Below are 18,169 nucleotides of genomic sequence, written 5' to 3'. Positions count from 1 at the left end.
AATGCACTTAGCTTTTTTCATTCTGTATTTCTCCAAAAGGCTGCCTCTTAACTAATCCAACTACACATAGCCCGCCATCCCCCGATGTCTGTCTCAGGCCCACAGGCCCACAGGCCTGAACTGCAGTGCCTGGCCCTGCTTATCTGGTGGGGACTGATGACATACACCATACAGCGGGCAAAGCTCTCTAGATTTCAGGTCCTGCCTTACCTCTTGGCCATTCAGGCTGATGTTTCTTCCTGGAAGACTTTTCCAGAGCCTTTAAAAGATATTTTCTAAAGAGGCTTTGGGGCACACTGCATAGGCAAAAAGCCCCAAATTAAAGTTTGACTCTACCACTTGCTTAGCTGTGTAACCTTGGGCAGATACTTAGCCTCTTAGATCCTTGGTTTCTTTCTATGTAAAGAGATAACAATGCATCTGTTTGTGAAAAGAGCTCTTATCATAGGAAGTCCTCATAAAGGAGTAATTATTATATATTTTTATATATATATGTATATACCATCCTCACTCATACAAAAAATGGAATATTACGTGGCTATTAAAAATCATGCCATAGGGGCTTCCCTGGTGGTGCAGTGGTTGAGAATCTGCCTGCTAATGCAGGGGACACGGGTTCGAGCCCTGGTCTGGGAGGATCCCACATACCGCGGAGCAACTAGGCCCATGAGCCACAACTACTGAGTCTGCGCGTCTGGAGCCTGTGCTCCACAACAAGAGAGGCCGCGATAGTGAGAGGCCCGCGCACCGCGATGAAGAGTGGCCCCTGCTTGCCACAACTAGAGAAAGACCTCGCACAGAAACGAAGACCCAACACGGCAAAAATAAATAAATTAATTAATAAACTCCCCCCAAAAAAATCATGCCCTAGAAAAATATTAACTGGAATAAGAAGACATTCATACTGTGACATTCATACTGTTCTGCTAAATGAAGAATAAGGCCACAAAACAGCTTGTATTAAATAGTAACATTACTGTTTTTAAAAAAATGCATCTTAAAAGAACTGGAAGGACAAACATCAAAATATCCAAAAATTTCATTTCTTTTTCCTTCATGCTTTCGTGTGATTTCTTGGTCCTCTAAATAAAGCCTGAGATACTTTTGAAATTATGGAGGAAAGGACTGGATAGGGGAGGAAAATGTGCCTTCATAGGCACCAAATTCCATGGGGGGGACAGTTTCTCTCCTCCTGGGGGGTTCTTGGGATTCCTTTAAAGGCAGGAATGAGCCTGCAGTAGACAACACACGTTGTATGCAGCTCCATAGTTCTTCCTTTGCGGAACAAATATCACTCCCTCACCCATGCGGCCCCATGGGGCTGTCAGTCCTGGTGCTCAGGTTCCCCTGACCTGGAAGTGGGTGTATAATGTAGGCAGGCCAACCAGAATACCCTATCCCTCTGGCACAGTGACTGGCCCGGAAGGGGCATGTGACCCAAGCAGGCCATGGCCTTTCCAGATTGCTGAAAGCTACCAGAGTTTCTTTTCCTTTTAGGTCTGGAGCTGAGTTGAGATGCAGGCTTGGAATATGCCAGCAACCACCTTTCTTGCCTAATGGAGGGAGTCTGGTGAGAATGAAGCCCATATACACAGAGTGGAGTTGAGCCGGGAGAAGGGAGAGAGTGCCAGAGCTTTGATGACAATGTTTGAGACCCTGGATCTAGCCATACTGGCCTGAAGCCAATCTGCTTTTAGTCTTCCTATTTAGTTGGGCCAATAAATTCTCTTTTGGTTTAAGCTAGTGAGTTAGGCTTCTGTTATTTGCAAGCAAGAAAGTCTTGATGAATAAAATGTGCTCCAGGTCATACCAACTGCTGCCATACCTTCAAGGTCATCAGATCCAACCCGCCAGGCATGGTGTTGAGGACAGTCTGCCCAGCAGCGGCCTCTTGCAGGACAGTTAACACCCTCAGGCACTCGTTTACCCTCTGATGCACCTGCAAGAGACAGTCCCCGTGGGAGCTGGAATACCGCACAACCATCCAGCGGGGATCTCACTCCCCTACAGAGCCAAGGAAGAACGCAGAGATGACGTGCCCACGCACATCTCATCCAGCACTGTGGTCCCCACGCCCTGAGAAAGGCTTAGCTCCCTCACAGCCACACACGTAAGCACCATATAAAAGCACAACGAAGTCAGCCCTGCTGTTCAGACTCTACCTACCTACCCGTGGTACACAGGGGTATAATATGGGTATACAGTGTGCCATATGAAAGCACTTTGACAACAAAAGGACACAGATGTGTTCCTATCATCAACCCAGTACTGGATTCCACTTGCCCACTTATAGCACATGTCTATTGTTTTTGTCTGCCTAGCACTGACCTGCCCCTACTTCTCCTGTTAACCCTGACTTTTGAGGATTGCCCCTCCCCCAAAACATTTAGCAATGTATTTCGGATGGGAACTTCGTATTTTGGTACTTCTCCCCAGCCTCGGAGTCTCTATCCAGGATTTTTCATCTTGCACCTTGGGGTAGAAGTTGGGGACAACCCCAAAACAGCCCTATTCTCTCAGATGGTGAGGGCAAACATGTGCAACCTCATAAGGTAAGCCAGTCAGCAGATGAGACCAACCAGCAGAGGGACAGAGATAAGAGTGAAAAACAAGTCCCAATGGCATTTGAGTCTGGTTCTAGCAGTCTTGCCCTTCCCTTGTCTGCTTATATAAGCCAACCAATTCTCCTTTTTGCCTAACAAGCTTAGGTTGGGCTTCTGTCACTTGCAATTCTAAGAGTCTTGATTAATACCTCATGTCTCTAATGTGACAAGCTCAGAACCACTATGACCAAGATTTTAAGAGAGGTTAGTTCAAAGTCTTCTTAGTGAGTGTTTTATAGGGAGGACAGGCTTAGTAACTCTCCCTCCGCACTGGCATAAGCCTACCTGGCAATTCCGGACATGGAATTCCTTCTCCCCTTCCTCAGTTTGACGGTGGGGGATCCATTCCTCCTCCAGTGACTTGCTGTTGGGCTGGTTCTCCTCTGGGGGCTGCTTGCAGAAACAGGTTGCTGCAGCTGACCCATCCCTGCAACACATGAGCCACCAGAGAGAAACCAGAAGACACTTGGACTTATTTCTCCCCTTTACCAAATCCTCCTTTTCAGCCAAGACATTCTAGATTATCCTTTAGCTAATAGGGAAAAAGATCGGGGGCACACATAGGAGAGTAGAAAAAAATGTGGAAAAAAATGTGGGTTTTGGAGACTGACCTGCGTTTGAACCCCAATTCAGCTATGTCACTTTCAGCAAGTTATTCAACATCTTTGAACCTTGGTTTCCTCACCTTTAAAATGAATATAACCCCTACCTTGCATAGTGTTGTGAGGACTAGAAATAATATATCTATAGGGAACTAGCCTATACCCTAGCCCACTGCAGGCACCCAACCCCTGATGGTTCATTGTGACTGTCATCCCTCACCTGTGCTCTGGTACAGCAACCACAAAGCCATGGGAGGCCAGCTCCATGCAGAAGGCTGAATACAGTGTCCTAAAGATCCAGGAAGGAACCGAGAGAAGTGATCAAAAGAACGGCCTACCCTTAGCCCCTAGTCCAACCATGCTCTGCTAGTAGCCACCTCAAAAGATGGAATGGAGGAAGTTTCATGTGCAGCAGCCCTTGCCCAGGAGCTTTTTCCAGCCAGCATCCCCCTGCTCTCACCAAGGCTCCAGTGTCCTCCTCCAGGGAGCATGTGCAAGTCAATCCACCGTGTTTTTCAACCCCATACACTGACGCATCTCCTCCACCCCCAACCCCAATAGTTTGGCTACTTCAAACAATTGCATTCTTATTGTCTATATATTGTATGTCTCCCAAATTAGTTGGTAAGCTCCTTAAGGACAGGGACTCTGGCTATTTCTTTTCTTTTTTTTTTCTTTTTTTTTGCGGTACGTGGGCCTCTCACTGCTGTGGCCTCTCCCGTCGCGGAGCACAGGCTCCGGACGCGCAGGCCCAGCGGCCATGGCTCACGGGCCCAGACGCTCCGCAGCACATGGGATCCTCCCGGACCGGGGCACGAACCCACGTCCCCTGCATCGGCAGGCGGACTCTCAACCACTGCGCCACCAGGAAAGCCCCTAGCTTTCTTTTGATCTGAGCAAAAAATAAATTTTATGTTATTTAGGTCACTAGTATTTGGGGTTTTTCTGTAAAATACAACTTACTCAGATCCTAATTGATGCGGAAAGTCAGTGTCTTAAGTTTCTTTTCACTTTCTCACTTCTCTCAGGGAGGCAAAGAACTGGACTTGAGAGCCAGAGATTTCTGATCCCTTCCCACTTTAAGCTGTAACTTTGGACAAGTCTGCCTTTCAGAGCCTGTTTGCTCATCTGTAAAATATGCATCCCCCTCCCCGCGTACCTCACAGGACTGTGTGGGAACCAAAGGAGACAGAGGCACATTACAAATGGCTAGGTAATGTTTAAATATATATACTCCTCCCTGGGATGGGAAGCCAGAGGTCTGTGACTCATGGGAAGGATTTCAGGTCCTGAATTAACCACAGATGCAACAAGAGGAAACCATGTCCCTTTACCTCCCTGCCCCTTTTCTTGGAATTTCACTATGGTTAATGAAGAGTAATTATAACTGACTCACCCCAGTTTATTGAGATCTGAAGCCTCAATACAGACTCTTAGTCCAAAACGACCACTCTAAAGTCATGTGTTCACCTGCTCTCTCTATAAAATACCTGTCAGCTTAGGAAATAATATTTCTTACCTTCTTTTCCCCACTAGACTACAATCTGAAAGCAGGGTCTCCATTTTATTCACTACTGCATACCCAACCCCAGCATAGCACATAGCAGGTACTAAATTTACTGAATAAGAAATCAACATTGAAAACCATCTTGGACTTCCCTGGTGGTGCAGTGGTTAAGAATCTGCCTACCAAGGCAGGGGTCATGGGTTCAAGCCCTGGTCTGGGAAGATCCCACATGCCGTGGAGCAACTAAGTCCGTGCGCCACAACTAGTGAGTCTGCGCTCTAGAGCCTGCAAGCCACAACTGCTGAGCCCATGTGCCACAACTACTGAAGCCCGTGCACCTAGAGCCCGTGCTCCGCAACAAGAGAAGCCACCGCAATGAGAAGCCCGCTCGCCGCAACTAGAGAAAGCCCGCGTGCAGCCATGAAGACCCAACGCAGCCAAAAATAAAAATTAATTAATTAAAAAAAAAAAAAGAAAACCATCTTGCTGCCTTTCTAGCCTCATCTCCACATCTGCTCTCCACTTCCTGCCATGTGCTACAGTTATGTGAATCCATGTTCAGTCTCCTCCAGTGGATGCAAATTCCTTGATTTGTTTATTTCTATATGTCCCACCTTCTTTTCATGCCAAGGAGCTGGCACAGAGCAGGTGCTCAACAGATACCTGCCGAATGTATGGAACCTAGCAAAACATAAATATTCATTGGGAAACTACTATTTTCCAGGTAATGCCCTAGGCACTGGGAAAAATAGAAGACAGACATGGTCTCTGCCTTTGTGGAGCTTACAATCTAGTTAAAAAGAGAGACATTAAAGAATAATCACATAAGTAATTAATTCATTACAATTATGTTAAGTACTGAGAGGTACAGATTGTCTTATGAAAGCACACCACCGGGAAACTTAACCTACTATAATACAGGGGTCAGGATGGGTGTTCCTAAGAAAGTGACACCCAAACTAAGACCCTGAAGGTAATTTGGAATTAGCCAGGCAAAAGACGAAAAGGAGGAAGAGGAAGAGAGGAGAACAGCAAGTATTCCAGGCAAAGGGAACAGCCACAAAGCACAGCACAAATGAAATCCCTGAGGCAGAAAGTAACATAGTGCCTTTAGGGCTATTTGTCTGGAGAGCTGGAGTAGGGCAAGTAGCAAGCAACAAGGCTGGAAACTTTGTCCTGGACCTGCATTCAGGTAAGCCAATGACAAGAGCTGAATTAAGTTCAAAGGGCCATTAAAAAGATCTAGATAGGGAAGTGACATTCATTCATTCATTCATTCAACAAATATTTATCGCACATCTACAATATGCCAGGCACTGTTCTAGGTGCTGGAATGACAAGATCATATTTGGTTTTAAAATAGATCTGCCTGGCTACAGTGTAGACAATGGTTTGGGTGGGGGTGGGAGGTGTGAAAAGGCAAAAATAGATGCCTTTGTGTAACACTCTGGGACATAAACTAGACTTATACGTTGATGAATTAACATACAGAGAGAATATTCACAAGCTTAAATAAGAACGCATGTACTACAGTTATTAAGCTATGTATATAACACACCAAGGTGTAAAAATCAGAATTCATGGGGAGAATTCTGAATGGGTACTGACTTGTAAAACTTGGACCAGTGTTTCCCGAAATCTGGTGAAAGAGATCTTACAGTTCATCACCCCTCGATCCTCCACGTAGAGAGACAGAGAGGAAAACTGGCAGGCGTGTGCACCTATTAGGTGCCTGTCTGAGTCCTCATAACCCACACTGTGGGAGCAGCATTCCATTTGACAGATGAGGAAATGTAGGCTCAGAGAATTCTACCACAGTCCCGAGCTCACAGAGTGCAGTGGTGCGGCTGAGATTTACAGCTGAGGCTGCGAGCTCCACGGGAGCAGGAACGAGTCTGTCTTCCTCGTCACTACGCCAGTGCCCCAGGCCGAGGTGCCCTCAGTGTAGGTTGACTAAATGACTCTCTGACCATAAAGCTCAAGCTCCTTCTAGTACTTCTGGGCTGTTATAGAGGAAGAAAGCTAAAAGCAAGTATTTATATAAATGCTGGAACATGAGAAGCCAAGGATATAAAAGGCTCCACTGGGTGAAAGGGGCCTGGGGGAAGGCCTTCTAGAGAAGGTGGACCCAGTGCCTTGGGATGAAGCACATGGTAGATAAGAAAACTGGCAAATGGAAATATGCGTTTCCCTGCCCTTTGAGAATAAGCTAAGACTCAGCAGCTGCAACCAGGCAAGGAATATGACAAGGTCTGGGGCAGAGCAGCTCTTACCTGAAGGCTCCCAGGCCATGGGAGAAGATGATCAAGGGGTATCCAGAGTCCTTCGTCTTAAAGGGGCCATTCCAGCTAACAGGCAGGCGACAAGATCCTAGCAGAGACAAGGGCTATAGAATCTCCGGCTGAATGCGAAGGGCAGCCTGGGCACAGGTGTGATGAGGACATGTGGACCTCCTCTCAGGAGAACCACCTTTTGCCCGAGCAGCCCAGGACAATCAGTCACCTATTCTTTCCCCTTTTCTCCCCTAGGGAGCATACACACAACAGAAAATGGGCAGATAAATCCAAAGGGGAAGTACTGAACAACTTACAGAGTAAGTCCCTGAGATGCCAAGGCAGTGGGGAGAGTTCCTAACAGTGGGGCCTTTGGGGAAAGGGGATGATTCAATGTCATCTGACCCAGAAGAGGGAGGAGCTAGAGAGGCCAGTGCAGGAGCCAGTACGCTCCTTGGCAGTTAAGAACATTTCTTTGATCTACACTATAGCTGGCACAGAGTGGAATTAATACGTGTTGGATAAATGAGTAATAGCCACCATCCATGGAACACATTCTATATCCCAAGCACTGCACTAGAGTACATGTTTTACATACGTCCCACACTATAACCCTGCAAAAGTATCAGATATTCAGACACATTTTAAGTAACTTGCCCAAGCCCCACAGTTAGTAAATGATAAAGTCTGGATTCGAATCCAAGACAGTCTAACTCTATAACCAAAGCTCTTATGTACATAATTCTCTCCAACTCTCCATACCACACTGGCTAATGGATGTCCCATTACAAAAGGGCTGGGCAATGCAAACTGTAATGTACTGTGTCTGCCTTGGGATCTCCTAGGAACATAATCAAGCAGCTGGGAGAGAATCTTACCCACAGCCAGGTTGAACAGCAAACCTCCCCAGCGCTTATTAAACTTCAGGTAATCAGCCAGGCCAGTGCAGTACTCATAGCGGGGAATCCACAGGGGCTGCTCTGTGGTCTCCTCTGCCTCTTGGCAGGGGTAGAAGAGTCGAAAGAAGCTCCCCTGTAAGGAAGAAAAGAGAGCAGCTGCTCAGAGCAAGAAGCATGGCTACATTTCCCAACAGACACATTCAGCAGGTGTTTGGGGCACCAGCAAAGCACCAAAACAGGGAAACTTTACCTTCAATTCATATACCTGAATTTTGTATTCAGAAAATCCAGAAAGAAGCAATTTTATGTTTAGCATACATGTAAGGCTTATGTCATTTCAAACAGCCAACTGTATTTTGAATTACATCTGAGGGGTACTACAATATTCCCAATGCTTGAGATAGCAAAAGATTGAAACCTGGCCCTGAGCCCAGGCCTGGAGGAGTCCCAGGAGCGAGGGATTAGCCCTCATGCTGAATGGGGTGGGATTGGTGTGTCACCCAGGACAATCCTCCAGGCTGACCCCTGGGAAGCAACAGCAGCACATTCATTTTACACGGGAGTAGGTGAGAGATCACCAGGAAGTATGTGCCTCTCACAGGGGAGGGGGGAGTTCAAGGGCCAGCAGAGAATAACCTAGGAACTGATGGAGGGAAAGTCCCGAACCAAAGTACCAGAGGGAAATAGACGAAGGCAGGAGAGGAGAAAAAGGAGACTGTCTTCCTACCCGGGTCAGGGAGTCAAAGGTCAATGGCACATGGTCCACTGCTCTTCCTCTCATACACTCAGATTAAGATGAGATCCAAAACCTTCCCAGGATCAGGCATCGGCTCTCAAGACATCTGAGAGCTACCTTTGAAGCTAGAGGCCCCATTTCCTCTGAGCCAGAAAAAGAACCCATAATCTCTGGTCTATTGAGATGCTTCTAATTGGAAAGAGGAAGAAAAAGGTGAGGGAAAAGAGACCTAGGGGCTCTACAACCAAATCCAGACCAGCTCTAACTCAGTTTCCCCCCACCTGGAATTGCAGCATCAGACTCACTATCGATAAGTCCTGTGCAGACAGAAGCAGCGGAGACGTGCTGGAGACACTTACCTGGAGACTCTGACCCTCCATCACATCCCCACAGCCTACGAGGTGGGATCCCGTGACGGGTGGAAAGCCCACGGACTGGTTGACCCCCATTTCATCGCCAGTTGAACTGAACAACGACCTGGGCCGTGGCTGAACTTGACGGCTGGAGGGTGGAACAGAGAACAGCCTCTTGCTGGTTTCCTCTCAGCTTCCTGTTGCTTATTCGTGTCATCTGCCACCCCTATCCACCCCTCCTTATCACCCCTCCTTCCTGCCGGTGACTCAGTCAATCTTCCACATCATCCACTTTGCTGCACTGCCTTTACTAAGGTTTAGGGGCTGCTTTTTCTGTTGTTGGTGGTGGAGAGGTAAGGAGATGGTCATGAAAAGGAAAGAGAGCCTCCATACTCCTCAAAACCCACTAACAAGTGTTTATTCAACAGCGATTATGTGCCCAGCACAGCAGTAACTGCTGCATAGACTATAACAGACCTTGTCCTCATGAAGCTAAGAATAACAATAACTACTACCATCAATTATTTACTGTGTCAGCACTGAACTAAGCTTTTTACATACGTTGCGTCATTTCAATCTCTCAATAACTGTCTGAGGGTTAGACCCTGTTTTACAGATGAGGAAACTAAGGCATGAAGAGGTTGAATAACTTTCGCAAGTCACACTGCTTCTAGGTGGCAAACTCGGGTCTGTCTAATCCAGACCTGAGCTCCTAACCCTCACTGATCCTGTTCATGGGGAGACGCAGTTACATATACACAAAATCACTGACCAAAACTATTAACTATAAAGGCACTTATGCTGGGCCTTGAAATATAAGGAAGATTTTAGAGGCAGGGGAGAAGAAGGAAAGCATTTCTAGAAAGGACATAATGTAAGAGCAGAAAGGGGCAGAGATACGGAAGAGTATAATGTGGGCAGGAGATCAAACAGGAGCCTTCAACATGGTAGGTGTGCATGCTCTGACTAGAAAACATTCCTGTAACTTGGCTGCTTCTTAAATTGGGGTTAATGCCACTGCTCTCCATCCCTCTTCAATCACATCATCACAGCAGCATCACACGTACTCTGTGCCAGGAACTACACCAAATGCTTCACATACATATATTATTTAATTAAATCCTTACAACAATCCTCTGGGATATGTATTATTATCTCATCTTGCAGATAAGGAAACTGATGCTTAATAAAGTTAGGTAATTTACCCAAGAACATATAGCTAGCAGAGCCAGCATTTGATCATGGGCAGTGTGGCTGTGACAGTGGAGAATGTGATCAAACTTCTTGATATCCACTCTACCCTGCCCTCCTACACAGAAGCCTTGTGATTTCGGTGGGGCTGATACCTCACTAACTTCTAGAGTTGGGCCAATCATCCCTTGGTATCCCCGTCAGTATCCGGATGAAGAGTGGGCTCATGACATAAGCTGGTCCAACCAGAGTAAAGCCCAGGACTTTGGTTTGATGGTTGAGGGTGGAAAAGTTCCTTCTTGTTTTGAGCTAGAGTGATGTGCGGATATGAAGCCTTGAACTGTTGCAGCCACTCTGCTACCTTGTGGATGAAGCTACTTGTGGAGGATGGCAGAGCTGAGAGAATCATAGAGAAATACAGTCATATTTGTGAAGACTTTAAGAATCTCTGGATTAGATTGTACCTGAAACCTGACCCAGTCCTAGACCTTCTAGTTACAAGAGCCAATAAATCCCCTTTTTTATTTAAACCAACTGGGTTTAGATTCTATTGCTTGAACCAAAAGCACCTAAACAGATACACTGAGTCCTGAGCCACATTTTCAGTCATTACATTATTCTGCTTTCTTTAAGATGCTCTGGGATGGATCAGAAAGCTCAGGTCAAAGCATGCCTGGGCAAGAAGAGAACTTAGATATCATTTCTCCTCACAATCATCCTCGGCACCACCACGCCCCTCAGCCCAGTATATAAATGAGCTTTACTGAGGAAGAAATCAAGGTTAAGAGGTTATGAGAGCTGCTCAAGAGGTTAAGTGAGCTGCTCGAGGTCACCAGAACTATTATCACACATAGATCTCCTCACTGCCAACTTCCAATTGTCTGATCTACTGGAAAACCCCAGACAACCAATAATACTACTGTCATTCTATTTAAATTTGGAAGATAATAAGTGATATTCTTTCTACTACAGACTCCTTCATTTTGTTTCTCTGAAGCAAATTTAAAAATAAACCTAATTCATTTTTAAAAGAAGCTAAGCCACTGATGCAGTCAGTGGACTATTCAGCCAAAAGGAAGCTGAATGTGTGCTGCTTAGTCTCAGACCCTGACCTTTCCCCCTTGAGGGCAAATGTACAGAGGACCCACAGCGGGTGGGGAGGGGGCACAGGACACGTCACCCACATGACAATGAAGCAGCGGCAAGTTCTCACTGCCATAAAAGTGAGTCAGACAAAATACTGTGGGAGTTCCAAGAAGAAAGAGAGCTCCTTTAGCTTGGAAGTGGAGGGCAGGGGAAGATGGGAAGATTGACTTTCGAGTAGAAGAATGTATGAGCAAAGGCACAGAGGTGAGAAAGCACACTTGAGAAACCTCGAGAAGTTCGTGATGGATGCAAGGTGAGAAAGGAAGATGTGACCAGAGTTGGAGGGTAGCAGTCCCTCAAGTGCTAGGCTAAGGAGTTGGAATCTACTCTGGAAATGAGGTCGTAGACATGAGACGTGTAAAGTCTGAAAGACCCAAGTTTGAGGCCCAGCTCCTTCGCTGCCTAGCTTTCTTACCTTGGGCAAGTTACCTGATCACTCTAAGCCTGATTCCCCATCTGTACAATGGGAATGCTACCCATCCTCATAAGGTTGCTATGGAGATAAAATGAAATAATGCATTGAAAGCACCTAGTGTAGTATCTGGCTCTTAGGAAGTATCCAGGAAATACTTGTTGATTGTGTGAAAAGTAGAAACAATAGGATCTGGCAACTAAGTGGATCTGGGGAGTTATGGGAGAGGGAAGAGCCAAAGATGAGTCAGGTTTCAAGACTGGGTGACCAGAATGATAGTAGCTTCTTTTTTTTTTTTTTTTTTTTCTCTATAACTACACTTACTACACTGGGAGAATGAGGGAAATGGGAAGTAAGGGTTTTTTGTTTTTTTGGGTTTTTTTGGCTGTGTTGGGTCTTCGTTTCTGCGCGAGGGCTTTCTCTAGCTGCGGCGAGCAGGGGCCACTCTTCATCGCGGTGCGCAGGCCTCTCACTGTTGTGGCCTCTCTTGTTGCGGAGCACAAGCTCCAGACGCGCAGGCTCAGTAGTTGTGGCTCACGGGCCCAGTTGCTCCACAGCATGTGGGATCTTCCCAGACCAGGGCTCGAACCCGTGTCCCCTGCATTGGCAGGTAGACTCTCAACCACTGCACCACCAGGGAAGCCTGATAGTAGCTTCTTATAGGAAGAGATGTTGGTCTTAACCCAAACAGAGAACACTACGTGAGACAGGGATCAGGATGAGGGCACTTGAGAACAACCAAACAGAAGGGAAGCAGAACTCTCTGAGTCCTGGAAAGCTTCTGGGAAGAAGGTCATCAACTAAATTAAATTTGTAAATAAATAAAAACTAAAGAAGGTAATTGGCCAGAGTGAGGCTAACATGAAAATGAATCTGCATTCCCTGGGCTCATACTGACTGATGCACGAGTAGAATGGGAAGATGGGAAAATCCAATCTGACTTGCAAATTTTGCCTAAGAAACACCCACACTGAGCATCCAGAGTCATTTCTAATAAATGCCATGGAATTCTCCAAGGAAATCAGCCCAGGTGTCTCTACCTTCTTTGGCTCACCTTATCTAAACAATTTGCAGTGGTGCCTGCCTAAAGGCCTCTCTACCCATCCAAACCTGTCCCAACCATCAAAGCCCAGTGAAATCTCTGGTCCTCTGTGAAGCTTTCCAAGTCCTTCCAACCTTCCCTCCTCTCAACTCTGAGTACTGTCTGCCTCCCTCACCTGATAACCAATCACAGGCTGCCTCAGGACAGCTCTTGAATTAGTACGTATTCTAGCAGTTTTCAATCAGTAACTTTCCTCCAATAAGTGGTCCACGTAGAGTCTAGATCAGAAGTTCCTGAATCTATTATCACAATCAACTGGAAAACTTTTCAAAAATATAGGTTTTAGGGCCCCCATTGCCAGAGGTCAATTAGTTTATAAAGCTTCCCAAGCTTTCTGATCCCCAAGGTTCAAGAACCTCTGGTCCAGATGGTACCCAGGATTTTTCTTTTATTCAGACGTGTGCATGCAGCAAATATTTACTGAGTGTATATGGTATTCCAGTCCACCATTTTCATATTAATGAAATGATAATGACTGTGATACCACTTGGTTTAATCCCCATGGCCATGTTCCTGCCAGTTACTAGGCTTAATGCAGTGCCCTGCATATAACTGGTCTCAACAGTCAGCTTATCCAATGAATGCTATTTAATTTTTTACACATGTATGCCTTATCTCTTCAGATATACTACAGAGGTAGACTGTGTTTTACATTTCTTTGGAGTCCAAACCATCTATCCTCATGCTTTCTCCACATAGTAGGGACCCCAAAAATGCTTCCTTTATTTGGCTTTGATTTAAACCCTCTCAATTCTTTAATCTCTGTCTTTTTGATCGAAAAAATAGGCTATATGGTATAGTGGGGAAAAAAATGGCTTTGGTGACAGTCTGAACTCCACCTCCAACACTTAATTGGCTGTGTGACCTTGAGCAAGGTCCTTCAATTCTAAGCCTCTGATAACTTCTCCACATGATAGAAATAATAAATCACTCATGAAGCTGCTGCTGAGGATTAAATGAATGTATGTAAAGCACCTGACATATAGAAGGCACTATAACCATAACGAACTACATGACCTCTCTCAGCCTAAGTTCCCTATAAGTAAAATGAGGACACTTCATAAGTGAAAATTAATAAGAAAAGTGATATTGCCTAGGGCCTGGTACATTTTAAGTGCTCATAAAATGCTAGGAATTAATTAACAGTGCTATGTCTCTCTTTCCTCATACCCAGGTAAGCTTTTTTTTTTTCCGGGATTTTTGTCGTTTTCTGGATTAAACCCTTTGACAAAATGGTTTCTTTCCTCCTGGCCTTTTCGAGTCTGAGACACCCCTCCCAAAACCAGCGTCTACTCAACAGGCCCAGAAGAGCCCAGAGGGAACAGATAGGGCTTACACTGCAGCTGTCCATCTCCTGCTGGGGCCCCGTTTCCAGCGTTCAGGGACCACCCTTCTGCCAGCTGTGTGGACTTTTCATCACTGGCTATTTCAGGACAGAGTCCAAGACAAGCACTTCTCTGGGGTTTCCTTCCAGACAAAGCTCTCTGGAGTCTTAAAGCTCATTAGCCTGTGGTCTCTGGGGAAGTGAGGAACTAACATCCTGCTCTCAGAGAATGGAGACACCAAGTGCTCAAGGGGCAGGTTTGAGCAACAAGGGGACAGAGCTATTAAAAGGAGCCAAGATAAGAGTTTTTCAGAGCATTAATAATTATAGTAAAAATAATCTCTCGCTTGTGGTGGCTTTACAGTTTATAAAGCACTTTCACACGTATTAGCTTATTGGCTCCACAACACTGCCTCAAGCTAGGACGGAGAGAGCAATCGTCATCTCCATTTCGTATTATGGGTTGGTCAAAAAGTTCGTTCAGGTTTTCTGTACCATCTTACGGAAAAATCCGAACGAACTTTTTGGCCAACTCAATAATAGCTGAAGAGAGTGAGTCCCAGAGAGGCTGTATGATCTGCCTAGGGTAACACAGCGAGAGAGCTGCAGAGCTGGAATAAAACACAGGTCTGCTGACTTCCGGTCCTGGGCACTTCCGTGGATTGTGAAGAAGGAATGGTGGCCCTTCTTTCACTAGTATGAAAACCAGGAAACTGAGGGTAAGAGTGAAGCACATAAAAAGTGTGGAGCACAAAGAAGGCCACGTTTCAGAGAGGTGATGCCGTGGGCTCGGGGTGGGGCTGTGGGCTCCGAACGAGAGAGCTCACCGTGGGATTCCAGGGGCGCCGGGAGTGAAAGCGCAAGATGATAGTGGGAGAATAAAGGGTGAGAGCGGATATTGGGGGTGTCTCAGTAGGAAACAGAAAAGATAAAAGACTAATGTGGATTAGTCTGGGATTAAGACGAGAAACTCCCCGAAACCAGCCTGGAACGTGAGCAAGTCTGCAGACCCCCTCAGTCCAGAATAGAAGCTTTCTCCAATCAAACTTACCCAGTCAAGTTGACCTCTCAGAAGCAACCCAAATGGTCAACTCTACGGAAACGAGAAACTGCCCAGGAGCCAGTGGCCCTTTGGTAGTTGTAGTTTCCAGAACTCGAAATTAGCGCTTAAAACCATTTCCTGCCTCTCTGTCCAGAACTATAACTTCCGAGGTGCACCGCGCAAGATGGCACATTACGACCCGCCCCCCAGGCCTACAATTCTCAGAGCTCTACACGGCCCCTCGTCTTGGTGTGAAACCGCCCGAGGCCCGGAATGCGGTGCGATTCCTCCCCCTGGTGGTCGAGGAGCCGCCACCACGATTACAAAGCCTGAGCGGAGGGTTACTGCTTATAGTCCCGGTTAGTAACCCTCCGCCTCACCGTTCCTCAAATAATTCGGGCGTGCCTGGAGATGACCTGGGCTTCGCTTTATTCTCAGGGCCGTGAGGAGGAGGTCTGGGCTTGTGGTTTGTTGGTTTGTTTTTTGCGGTACGCGGGCCTCTCACTGTTGTGGCCTCTCCCGTTGCGGAGCACAGGCTCCGGACGCGCAGGCTCAGCGGCCGTGGCTCACGGGCCCAGCCTGTCCGCGGCATGTGGATCTTCCCGGACCGGGGCACGAACCCATGTCCCCTGCATTGGCAGGCGGACTCTCAACCACTGCGCCACCAGGGAAGCCCCACACTTTTATTCATGCTCTTCTCTCCACTCTTCCCTGCCTGATGGCCTATCTAATCCTGTTCTTCCTTTAAAATTCCTGTAGATCCTCCCTCTCCATGAAGCTTTCCTGATTCCCCTCCAGTCCCAAAGGACCTCTGCCCCCTCTCAGTTGCTGGGATATTTGTGTGCACCTTTCATTTGGGGGCTTATGTCACACCACCCTGTCCCATCTCCTAAGTGAGAGGTCTTAACTCTGCAATAAATTGTGAGTTCTTTGAGGTCAGATGCTGAGTCCTACAGCTGATCGCTCCACCCACCAACTCACATATCCTCAAATCACCAGTGTCCAGATTCCATGCTTCAGGCTTCTTTAGACTCTCCTCTCCTCTTGACACTGTCACCACCACCATCCATCCAGGAACCAAGATAAAGTCATCAGGAGAGAGTGTTGGCAGCACCGCGTGTGGTAATCAAGCCCCGGATTTAATTAAAGCTGTGGTTGGTGGTGGTGACGGCCGAACATAAAAAGCTTAGTGCAGATCAGAGATGGTTCTCTCTGCCTAATTAATCAGTGCTCTGCAGCTGGCCCAGAATACCCAGGACTAACTAGAGTCCCTGGTCCTGAGAGGGACAGCTGGAGTTTGTTTCTCTGTCTCCTACTCCCAGACTAGGCCATACTGGGGACGTTTGCTGGCCAGCTAAGTTTTAAACTTCCCAGGGACAGGGATGTCACAACCTTCTTTACCTCCTTCGTCACTGTTAGGAAGATCTACCTTGGGCCCAGACTCCTGTTGCAAAATAAAATACTTGCATTCAATTGCATTTCATTCCAATCTAGTCTTTTGGGGGATAAACAACCCAAACGCTTTAAGTTTTCAGCAAGTGGTTGATTTTCCAGGCTTTCATTATAGATCCCATCCTCCAACAGTTCAAGGATCTCTTCTGGTTGGCTACCATCCCACTCCAGCCTTTACCTTGTTGCTAAGTTACTTTAAGTTGGCATATGAGTGACCAGCTTTGGATTTCCTCTTCTCCCCACTACATGCTGAAGTTGGACAACACTTTTTAAAATCAAGCTATAATATGTATACAACAAACTGTGTGAAGTGCACTACTACTAACTGTCCAGCTCAACCTTAAAAAAAAAAAAAACATTTGATATAGCCATCACCTAGTTTGAAATGTAGAATATTTCCAGTGCTCCCAAAAGTTTGTCTCATGTCTCTTCTCTGTTTTCAGTCACTCACCCCCCCAGAGGGAGCCACTGTTTTTTGTTTCCTATCATCTCACTGGGACCCAGTTGGAGTCTGGGTGAATCCTCTTTTAACATCCTGTTAGCAGGCAGAGTGTATATGCTTAATAAAGATCAAGAACAATAACTGTCCTACTCTATTATTGTTACTATAATAACAGTAATAAGCGCTAGAAATCAAGCAGTGAATAGAGAGATTAGTCCCCTACCCACATGGTGCTTTCATTCTATTGAGGGGAGACAGATAATAAGCAAGCATATAACCAAGATAATTGCACACCATTAAGTGCTCTAAAGGAAATAAGATGCTTTGATGGAGAATAAAAGGAGTGAGCTACTCTCAGTAGGATGGCCAGGGAAGGATTCTCTGAGGAGCTGGCATCTGAGCTGAGCCCAACTTTCCACTGGGCTCAGCTGCCCAAATACCTACCATTTCTTGATTATCTACTATGTATCAGACATGTCATTAGGAACGTTCAAATCCTTTACCTCATTTAGTCCTCCTGGGAAGTATGTCGTATTCTTTCTATTTTTCAGACAAGAAAACAGAGGCTCAAAGAGGTAGTAGCAGACAATGTGGATACCAGCCTCATAGCCCCTCATCCCTTCTCTGAGCCCCCGGTGTGGTGGTTTCCAGCAGCTGAGAGCCTCTGCACTCAAAGTCCTGCTTGTGTCTGCTTCCTTGCCTGAGGGCTGTCTTAGGCATCTATGAACCAGGAAGGGAGAGGCATGCGCTACCCACCCCAAGGGCAACCTTCGGCCATCATGGAAGTTGATGACTCCCCATCCTTAGATAGGATGATTCTGAGGTGCATTTCACACTGTCTCTTGAGTTTCCATGGGGAGCTGAACCCAGCTGCTCACAGCAGCAAGCTGCACATTAATGCTCCCCATATTATTTCTCCCCTCCCTGCGTCACTTTCTCCATGCTCTAACCTCTGCTTCTTGAAATCACCTCCCAAATAGACTACGAGCACCCAAGTCTCAGGGTCTGCTTTTGGGGGAACTCAAGCCACCCCCTTGCTCCAAGCACAGAAAAGTGCTTGGGGACATAACATTCTCGAACTGTGC

The 18,169-nt window shown here is 46.4% G+C and overlaps 1 protein-coding gene across 3 annotated transcripts in view; it reads right to left on the bottom strand.

Annotated features, from left to right (window-relative positions):
* PAFAH2 (platelet activating factor acetylhydrolase 2) overlaps positions 1–15,252 on the bottom strand; it is a 33,919-nt gene extending 18,667 nt beyond the window's left edge. Inside the window, exons 1-7 of one of the 3 annotated variants that reach the window (XM_081223476.1) lie at positions 15,200–15,252; positions 8,980–9,121; positions 7,864–8,017; positions 6,986–7,082; positions 3,426–3,494; positions 2,889–3,030; positions 1,826–1,939 (exon numbers count right to left, since the gene is read on the bottom strand). In XM_081223476.1, coding sequence (XP_081079602.1) covers positions 1,826–1,939; positions 2,889–3,030; positions 3,426–3,494; positions 6,986–7,082; positions 7,864–8,017; positions 8,980–9,069 — 666 coding nt within the window. In that variant the 5' untranslated portion in view covers positions 9,070–9,121; positions 15,200–15,252. Of the gene's footprint in view, positions 1–1,825; positions 1,940–2,888; positions 3,031–3,425; positions 3,495–6,985; positions 7,083–7,863; positions 8,018–8,979; positions 9,174–15,199 lie in introns of those variants that run through there. The other 2 variants (XM_081223478.1, XM_081223477.1) reach the window with 2 other exon arrangements.
* Between the last annotated feature and the right edge of the window lie 2,917 nt (positions 15,253–18,169).

The sequence above is a fragment of the Mesoplodon bidens genome, assembly GCF_964165515.1.
Source record: "Mesoplodon bidens genome assembly, chromosome: 2".
Classification (NCBI taxonomy): Eukaryota; Metazoa; Chordata; class Mammalia; order Artiodactyla; family Ziphiidae; genus Mesoplodon; species Mesoplodon bidens.
The sequence above is the reverse complement of the archived record's forward strand: the minus strand, read 5'-3'. Positions and strand labels throughout refer to the sequence as shown.